Below are 10,517 nucleotides of genomic sequence, written 5' to 3' on the forward strand. Positions count from 1 at the left end.
TGCGAAACGAAACAGACTTGACTTGAAAGGTTGTTCCCAAGGTACACAAATTGTACTCTTGATTAAATGTGACGTGAGATGAAAAGACAGAAGCCCTGACGTAACGTGACATGACATGAACATGAAATGAAAGATATGACGTAATATGAGACAAACAACAATTCGTAACATGGCATAACATGTAACAGATAACATTTTGTAACATGGCATAATGTGTAACAATCAACATTTTGTAAAATGGAAAACATGTAACAGATAGCAATATGTGACGTGACATTCGTGTAACATATAGCATTACATGAAAGAATAAATTTTGTAACAAATAAGTATTTCGTGACAGTGTAATATGTAATAGATATACACGAGGAGACGTGGCATATAAGATAACATAAATACATAAATAGTAGATCATTTCTCATCACACATAAACAGTAATCTGATAGTAAGTTAAGAGTTCACTTATAGTGATTGTTGTATTTTACGAGAAAAAGCACAAAACACGAGAAACTGTAAGTAAAGATTTCTAAATGTTAGAAACTTTATCACTAATAACTTAGAAATATGAAAAATGCTAACTTAGAGTAGAATTACTATTTTACTCTCTACATGTGAAAAAATGATCATTTTACCCCTATCTTAAGGATTTTACATCTTAATTTAAAAAATACCGAAATTTACAATGTAAATTTTATCCTAAACTCAAATATCAACTTAAAAAAATTTAAAATAATTCACAACCATAAAAAATACACCAAGGCCGAAACACCCTTAGACTATTTCTTTTTTATTTTTGTTGCAATTTTATCCAAACTTAGAAGCTTGCTTAAAACAACCAACAAAAATTTGGTTAGGATACTATTCACCAAGTGTGGCTAGGATCTTTCCAAATGTTCAAACAAAACTTCTCCAACCTAATTTGGATATTCCACACTATGATTTTGAAAACATTGTACTTAGTGCTACTATCGAGGTTATTATTCACTCCGAAAAAAGTGAAAATAAATTTTGCACTATAAAGTTCTAAATAATCTTACTAACCTAATAGTGCAAATCTTATCAAATTTTAGCTCCGAAGTGTCTCGAAATAATCAAAACGCATTTTCAAATAAGCGTTTCATCCGAAAATTGAAAATGCATTTATTGAACCATAAAATCCTAAATAATTAATTGAGTCCAATGACGCAAACCATAACTCATTTTGACACTTTTAACTACCTCAAATAAATAAAATCACACTTCTGACACCATAGTGAGTGGTAATATTGATTATGTTGACAGACTAAAACCTACATGGTTGGTCAATTCTAATTGGACTAAGGCAAAGATAATAAAAAGTAATATGCGAGGACTTGGCTAAGTCCGGGTTATCACACACTACTCACGGAACATCAAGAAATTCTATGTCTTAATGCACTATGCAAGATATGATCAGCTTTTACACTAGTATATATGAAACTTGTGAAACATTGATTAAGACTTGCTGAACTCAGAGGGAAATAATTAAATGTCATAACTAGTTTTTACATTTCAGTGATATATAGCAGATGATCCTCATGAACATTTTCTTTCGAATCTTCTTTATTTTCATCTCAAGATATCATTCTCTCGGTAGAATATCATCGATCTTGCCATATATATATATATATATATTCATCATGTTCCGTACGTTGAATTTTGCCGCTGTCGTATGATCTTCTTAATTACTAGTGCTTCTGCTTCCGAGCTTCGATTTCAGCCTGCAAACAAATTCGTAAAAACATTATCTATCTTTGATGATGATGATGAATTTATAATAAATGTAGTTACCGCTTTAATGACTTGATCAAAAGCTTCAAGTCCATGTGTATCGATGTATCGCTCAACAGATTTCCTTGCATCAAGACTCATCATCTGGAGCACCTTCTTATGGGCCTCAGAATAAGTTGAGCTCACACTGCCCCCAATATTCTTAACATACTTCCTAACAATATTCGCATATATATATGCTGCCCCGTTAAATACGGGCAGAACCAGCCACATGCAAAACACAAGTTTGAGGTATGGCCAGATTGGAAACCTACGTACGCAGATATATAGATCGATCAGTATATGTGTTTGTGTGTGTGTGTGTATATATATATATATATATATATATATATATATATATATATATATATATATATATATATATCTATGATGCTGCTGGCTAGACCGATCATCGATCACATATATACAGCGTTAGAAAATCACTAGAAACAATTAATAATATATATAATTTATGTACGTGTTTGCCCGATCTGAACATACCAAGCAAGAACTGTGGAACAAGACAGCTCGAAAAGAGTTATGAAGGAGTACAAGACCCAGTATGTTAGCCACTGCTGATCGTCTAGCGTCGTAGGACTCTCAATTGCTCTCATTGACGCGTATCTGCATGTACGTTCAATCACATGCAATATATAATTTATCATGATATATATATATTTTCAACCAGTTTATAAATTCTGGTACAACATATAATATATATATATATAACACGAGCTAGGGATATATGTTTCCAACTTACAGAGGGTATAAAAGCATTACCCCAGGCCTGCAGGTTACAAAAAAGAAATAAAGTACTTGTTAGGAACCTAAAAAGGATATAAATTAAATTTAAATGAACTTATAATCTGGCCGGGGCCGGTTGATATCTTGATAAATACCCGACTATAGCATCCAAGTGTCTTGCTATTGCTCCGAGAACACCCATGTTGAAATTGATCTGTTCCTCTTGTACTACTCCAGTCGATCGACAAAGTTCATGAAAGGTAAGAGAGAGATCGTTGAGGCAGAGTTATTAAAGATGTCAATATGTGTACTGTGGTCGCCCAAAAAAACAAAGGTAGGGAGGGGTGGCATGCAGTACGTAGATGAAACGTCGAAGTAAAGAATATCTGTTGGATAGCCTAAAAGTCTTCTTTTCTCCAACAACACGGAAAGAAAAGGCAATGCATGCATCAAAGTAGGAAGATGTGGAAAGGCTAGATGATGATCAGTTTGAAGTTCCCTTCCTTTGAATCTTCTCATCCACGTCTCATATATATTTATAGGTATCTAAGAAAGTAACTTACTTTGCTTTCTTCTGTACTACGTACTTTCTGTACAATCTGTACCGAATAAAACTTTCGTTAACTCCATGTTTGGATATTTTAGATGGTTCCATCCTCACAATTTTTTTTCATAATTTCATTTCTAAACATTGATAACTCAAAAAACACGAAATCAATTTTAATTTCAAATTTTTAATTTTTTCATCTAATCATTCTAAATTTTTCAAACTTTCAAATAAAACATAAAAAGCAATACAGTCTTTTTAAATTTTAAAATAAAAAATTATATTAAAACAATAATTTGATTTAACTTTTTCTCTCATCTTTCTCAAAACCCAATAAAGCATTTTAACTTAAACAATTTTACTACTATTCACAAATTATTTTACTATTATTTACAGAATTTTCATCTCGTCTCTTATTACCCAATGATATCCTAAATCTCTAATATTATCTAAATAAACTACTTCAAACTCCATAAGAAGAAGGAAATTTACAAGATTGGGAGGCATCCGCACTTTATGACACGTCTTATATGTTAAAGTATATCATTAGACTAAAATAAAGAAAGAAAAGCTTAATTTATTACAAGGTAATTACTCAAGCCAGTGTTTCCTGTTCGTAGCATTCTCAAAGCCCGTAAAGAAGTTATTCCTGGGCTCACGTATGCGATGTGGTACGCATGCAAACGAATCATAATTCTGGTATTCATCGGTCTGACAGGCATGTGATAGTTTCAGGTAGAAATAGAAATTTATTATACCTTTGAACAATACCACTTCAAAGAATTCGTGTCGAACACATTCTACACTTACAATCACTTTATGAGTGGTGATTCAGCTAGTCCCTATATAGAAATCCTACTACACTCATAAGAGTTACACACACCCTTTTACTGTTTATATAAGACCTGATAGTGGGTACGTTATCAAACTACACTCCTAAATGAGTGAAATAAAAATAGTACAACACAAACTATATCTCTCTCAAACTGCTTATAAGAGAGATTGAAAGCTTTTGATGAATGGATGTTGTAAAGCTTGTAGTTGATGTGTGACTTTAAAGATTTATTATGGATTCCATTTTCAAATTTCAAACTTTTAAACATATCATGCACATGCAAAAAATGACAATATCTTTCAAATTTCATATTTCAAACTTTCAAACATATGATGCACATGTGAAAAATAAGAATTGTGTCACCTTGTCTCTCATGTAAAGGTCTTGGCAAGGTTCCACGGTGCCAAGGGTGCTAGCCAAGCAGTCAGCACCCAAGATTGGATCAGGTTATGCATGCTTCATCCAGATGGACGTGCACGTGTGAGATACATGTATAAGATCACAGTGGAAAAGATAGAGGTTTAGTCGGTAAACTATACCTTGCAATACCAAAGTCTAAAACACATTTAAGAAATCATTACTATCATTTCTCATAACTTTTACATAGAGTTATATTCAACCAAAATGGTATGTTCATCTCCTATTAGGTGGCAGACCGAATACAGTTGGCCTCCACTTTCCTAAAAGAATAAGTACAATTCAAAGTAATGCATGGCTTCTAAGACAGATACAGGCCTCTTTCTTCATTGTCGGCTCTTCTTTAGGCATCATTCTTGGTTCAAACTCGGTATCAAAGTCTATGGTTCCAAGAGTGAAACCATATGTAGGTTAGACAGCCATGACAAAAACTGCTAATGAGAGATACTATTCCTAGAGATGCAATAAATAGTTCATGTAAATAGTGAAAGGAAACATAAATGTAAGCTTTTACGAGGAATCACCCTCTTAGGCATAGACACATGGGTCCCCAAAATATGGCGAGGAATCACCCTCGTAGTGAAACACATTTATATAAATATGGTGACAAATCACCTTCTGAGGAGTTACCCTCATACACAACGTATTTAAAGCATGCGTAATATTTAGATAAGAAAGCACTCGTCGCTCTAGTGGGTCAAATCCTTAGAATCTTACTGGTTCCATAAGAACAATTACCATCACACAAATGATCATCATATAGATATTTGCCACACAGACATTTTGTCACACAAACTAACGTCGTCTGACGGGCAAACAGGGTATGAGTTTCTCCACCGATCGACATTGAGGAAATCCCTTATACTCGATCGACATTAACGCATGACATCGAGGAAGTCCCTTATACCCAATCGACATCGAGGAAACAGAGGTCAACTCCTACAAAAAGAACACACGCTCCACCAGGGAAATGTATACCCGACCAACTAAATCGAAGACACTAACACGTGATACACTTGGGGATTCTACATCCCAACTATCAGGTGAGGCCAACACGATATTGTCCCACCTCAATCATTCCCAGGGAATCCCTCTATCCATTTGAAGCTCATAGTGACGTCTCGCAGGAATGGGCTAGGGGAACTCTGTCCAGTCCCATGATTATTGACACACGATACACATGATTACTTACACAGAGATATAGATATTCACAACAGGGTTAGGAATCAGTGAAAAACAACAAACACATTAAAAAAGTTTCAAAAAATAAGAAATGAACATAAGATCAAACTAATGATCTAAAACAAATTTATTCATATTCAAATAGGAGAAGGTTACAAAAAGTACAAAGGCCTATTCAATACAACATTCACCCCACATTCCTCAGTCCTATCTTAGTAGCTAACGTACCTTGAAGTGTTGGGCTCGCTACTCAGCTGTGTCGCTCCTTCCTTGCTTCCTCTGAGGACTTCGACTCCATGAGGTCTTAGGTGTCTAAAATCTTAAATGTGAGATTTTGTCCCATGTCCAAATCCCTTTTTATAGGGCAGGACTATCAGACATCATTCTGACATATCTCTGACTCTAGGTATGCTTGAATATGAGTCATTTGGCCTCGACTATCGTTTCACAGGATGACAAAGACAAATGACCAAGGCATGGTCTACACTTCCTTCTGGTCTGCCAACTCCTCAATCAGTCCTTGAACGAGGGTCTTCCATGTGCCGTCGGGCCATACCTATGGGTTCAAATGATATGACTTCTTGAATTAAAATCCTTCTAGTAGATCTAGCTCACTTACCATGGGGCAAGACTCTCATCTCCACCTCGCTCTGGGAAATATCTACCAGCTTATCTACAAGGTGTTTGCCCGCAAAATTTTTCTTAACCAAACCATTGGAGTATTCCTCGTCTTTCTTTCCACTCAACCCTATTGGTGGTCTATCCCCTTGTGCTAGTGGGGCCCTTGTAATAGCCCACCAGAAATTCAGTGGATGAATTTATTTAGGCTTTAGGATCATCGTGAAAACTCCAAAAAGGTTTCACGAATCGAGCAATCGCATAGGATTGAATCTATCAACATAATCAATTTCTAGCCCACTTAGATGTCAAAAATATGAATTTATTTAGTTGAGATACCTAGGAATGTGAAAATGAGATATGGCCTTTGCCAATGGTCTCAGATGAATATTTAAGATTTTACGGCACAATAAAATGATTTTTCATTTTCTGGACAATAGCTATTCAAAAATGTGTTTTGATTTGTTTGAGGCACTTGGGAGTTGAATTTCGCAAAATGAAGTATGCTCCTAGTTTTGTAGGATTATTTAGAATTTTATGCTGTAAATTTATTTTCACCATTTTCGAAATGAATAGTAACTCTTGTGTTAGCGCCATGTGACTCACTAAAAAATGAGCAGCACAAAGGCTGTCCCAAGTGCAGGAGGATGTCGTGTAATAATTACGAATTAATTCCTAGATCGTTTGCTCATGGAAAGTTACTTAAAATCAAACTCATTTAAAATTGCGAAAATATTCATAAAGAGAAAATAAAAGTGCTAGTATGTGCAATGAATGGAAGAGTGCAACAGGAATAAAAATGGCACTAGTCATGGACTAGATTCATATTTTTAGATTTTTTAAGTGTCAGAATGAAATGTAAAAAACTAACAAATTGAAATTAACAATCAAGGAACCAACTAAGGTAAACAATCTCAATTAATCAGAAAATTAATTAATAAAACCAAAATTATTTAAGTCCTAATTAAGCTTTAATAAATCTAATATGCAATGGAATTAAGAGATTAATAAAACTAAGCTAGGTATTAAACTACATTAGAAAGTAATTGACAAAATACAAACTGAAAATTGAAAAGCCCCTAAATCAAGATTCTAGGGTTCATCCTTGTATTCAAATCACAACTTCTCAAAATCAATCCATAGCAATTGTAATAACTATTAAATGAAAGCTTAAAAGAGAAAGAAAAATAACTATATCAAACTTAAACATACTGAAAATAAAATATCCAAAATAAAATGATTCTAAATTAAAAATCTCAAAAATACACTATAAAATTCAGACTAAAATTGTAACGCCTCGTCCTCGAGGGTCCGGAGAGTTAACTCATGTCGCTAAAAATCATTCTCCATCCACATAATACATAATCAAATTTTCCTCTATCTCACAAACTACTCATTAATTCACATAAAAAACTCCAGTATAATTAATCCAAGACAATACAAAGTCTTAATAAAAAATCAACCTCCCAACAATTCATATCATCAGAACGTAACAAACTTACTGAATAACAAAATCCTCAAGACTCATGCAAACCTCCTATGCTTAAACTACTATTCTTAACTCATGTTACCTATGCTCCATATTCTTGATCCTCAACTGGAAATATTCAAATCATCTGAAAATATTAGAGATAAGAGGGTGTGAGTTATCAACAACTCAGTAAGCAGAGAACATATACTAGCGTGCAAGCATGAGCCTTTTCAGAAAGTTCAGTATGCAGAAACAAAATATTATATTTTTATATGCAGATCTCAGAAACATATTATCAGAAAATCAAAGTGACTTTTCAGACTTTTTAGACTCAAAAATTAACTGTTCATATTTAAAGACACTTTCCATATTCAAATATCATTTTCATATTCAAATACCATTTTCATATCCAACATGCAACTGTTCATATTCAAAGATCCGTTTCATAATCAAAGACCTTTTTGGCATTCAAAAACTATTTTCATATTCGAAAACCAACTGTACATATTAAATATCATTTTCATATTCAAAATTGTTTTGGCATAACATAACTGAACCTCTTCATCTTATCGTATATATCATATCGTACCATATCATATACCATGTTTAACCCCCGTGATAGGGTTGTGCTATCCCCGGTGGCCAAATCAGGTAATATCATATGGTGAACTTCCCCTTTTTCAATCTCGAAGCCCCGAGTGTGCACACAAGAAAGAACACGTAAAAAGACCACTTTGTTTCCAAAGTAAGTGCACTCATATCATATCATATCATGGTGGTACCAACCATATCACGTGAGCCAGTATCATCATATCAGAACCATATTCATAATCAGATCCAGAACAGATAAGTATGCCAAAGGTTTATCATATCAAAACACGTGCGAAACATATTCATATCCTTTCCATTTGATCAAAAACATATCCAAATCATTTCATATCACATGTATAAAAAAAAATCTCAATGATATCATATTCGCTCTTTTGCATATTTCAGAAACATGTCAAATATTACTCATGTCTACACAATGCATGTCAGAAAAATATTTTCTCTTTTCCGTACAGATTTCATAAGTGATGCAAATAAACGACCAAGGTTGATTTTTTCTCAAGTTTTCATTTCATCACAAAATATGTAAAGTTTTCAGAAGGTCAACCTCAGTCTCAATAATTCGTATAAAACCTAGCATAGGAACCCTGCTTACCTAGAATTCTTAGTTTTTCCAGAATTTTCCTCAAAAAAGTCGAGTCGACTATAAATCGTCACCTATAAAATAATCACGTAATTTCCGTAAGTTTCCAATCAATCACATATTTCGATATTTAAGCCTAAACTTCTAAAATAACCTATTTTAATTCCTCAAAACTTAAAACCTTCATAATTCCAAAATATATCACCACTTTCTAAAATCATCAATATCCACCATAACCAACGTCAAACTCAAAACACTAATATTTAAACCCGAAACGGCCAATAAATCTCACATCATAAACCAATCACACAAACAACTCCATAATCCAATCCAACCGACCCCCTTACTCCTCGGACTCAGTCCGGCACAACCAACCAATTCACAGTAAATATGAGTTAGCAAAAAATACATTTAAATCACAAAAGTTATTTGGAAAAATACTTACAATGCTATAATATAATTTTTGAAAGATCACGGAGGTGCTATAAGTGGCGGCACAGCAACGTAACAGTGTAAAATGCACTGTGGCCGTGGGTCTCAAATATCCATTTTTGAACGGATACAAACCAAGACCCGAAATTGATAGGGTAGAGCCTAGAGATGTCAGTGAAGCTAGTGGTGGTGGTGGTTTTCCGTGAGTGGCGGCGTAGATGGTGGTTTTAGGCCAAAAATATCCAAAACGAAAATGGAGTGGGATGTACTTCACTGGTGGCGGATCGGAGCTGGGATTGGGTGCATTGAGTTGCTATGAGGTCGAGGATGAAGTGGTGAATAAATGGTGGCCGGAGGTGGCGCGATGGCGGCACTGGAATGAAGAGAAGGCCGCGGCTTTGGGTGATTCGTGGAGGCTAACGGCGGCGAGATAGGGACTGGGATTGACGGGGAGTGGTCGCCGGCCAGTGGCCAAGCAAACGGGAGCGGCGGCGGTGGGCTGGGAGAGGCGACGCGGACGCAAGGGGAAGGGGAGAGAAGGACGTCGCGCTTGGGAAGGAAAAGCAGAGGAAGAAAGGAGGGAAAGAGGAAAGAAAAAGAGAAAAAGAAAAGTGGGGAAAGAAATGAGGTCCAATCCTCACATCTTGAGTCACAAAAATGATCCAACGGAAACGATTTCAAAACAACAAGTAAAATAAAATAATTCAAACGTAGTGATTAAAATGAAAATAAATAATTAAATCCAACAGCAAGTTAATTTAATATGAAAAGAAATTTAAATGCATCACAATAATAAATATTAAGAAAACATAACTTAATTTTCACAATTTAAAGATCATAAAATAAACCATTCAAAATATCTGATAATTTTAAAACAAGAGAATAAATTTTTAAATAAAAAAAAATAATCCTTCAATAAAAATACACTAAAATACGGGATGTTACAAAAATTAAATAGAGAGTAGGGAAAGAAAAGAGCAAGCCAAATGGATGGAGATGAAGATGGAAAGTAGTGGAGTATGCTGGAGAAGCTGCAGTTTGGACCCCTCGAGGTTCTTCAAGCCGCGGCGTTCTTTTTTTCTTTGTGCATCCGTTTCTAGCGAGCTATTCAAAAACGAAAAAAAAAAAGAAAATGAAATCCTCTCTCATTCGTGTCGTCCCCAAACTCAAAAAATGTGTGTTAGGTAAAAAAAAAATGAAAGAAAAATGGGCCCGCATGTAAATGTGATTTTGTTTTTCTCTTGTTTTCATACTTTTCATTTCTTGGCCTATATAATAAAAAATAAAAATTAGA

General features: G+C 34.5%; 1 protein-coding gene across 1 annotated transcript; it reads right to left on the reverse strand.

Annotated features, from left to right (window-relative positions):
• Window positions 1-1,505: 1,505 nt before the first annotated feature.
• On the reverse strand, window positions 1,506-2,834 carry LOC121248691 (HVA22-like protein f). The gene is made up of 5 exons (XM_041147230.1): window positions 2,685-2,834; window positions 2,546-2,572; window positions 2,287-2,409; window positions 1,807-2,056; window positions 1,506-1,736 (listed from the first exon to the last, which is right to left on the reverse strand). Exons 1-5 carry the CDS (start codon window positions 2,729-2,731, stop codon window positions 1,704-1,706), a joined length of 480 nt encoding a protein of 159 aa, XP_041003164.1. The 5' UTR covers window positions 2,732-2,834; the 3' UTR covers window positions 1,506-1,703.
• Between the last annotated feature and the right edge of the window lie 7,683 nt (window positions 2,835-10,517).

This window comes from Juglans microcarpa x Juglans regia, chromosome 2D, assembly GCF_004785595.1.
Source record: "Juglans microcarpa x Juglans regia isolate MS1-56 chromosome 2D, Jm3101_v1.0, whole genome shotgun sequence".
NCBI classification, from domain to species: Eukaryota; Viridiplantae; Streptophyta; class Magnoliopsida; order Fagales; family Juglandaceae; genus Juglans; species Juglans microcarpa x Juglans regia.

Excerpts from the sequence above, each read along its gene's own strand:
- LOC121248691 (XM_041147230.1), bottom strand. The coding sequence starts at position 2,731 with ATGGGTGTTCTCGGAGCAATAGCAAGACACTTGGATGCTATAGTCGG. Across the intron at positions 2,573-2,684 it reads CACTTGGATGCTATAGTCGG|GCCTGGGGTAATGCTTTTAT; the intron begins GTATTTATCAAG and ends TGTAACCTGCAG. Across the intron at positions 2,410-2,545 it reads GTAATGCTTTTATACCCTCT|ATACGCGTCAATGAGAGCAA; the intron begins GTAAGTTGGAAA and ends ACGTACATGCAG.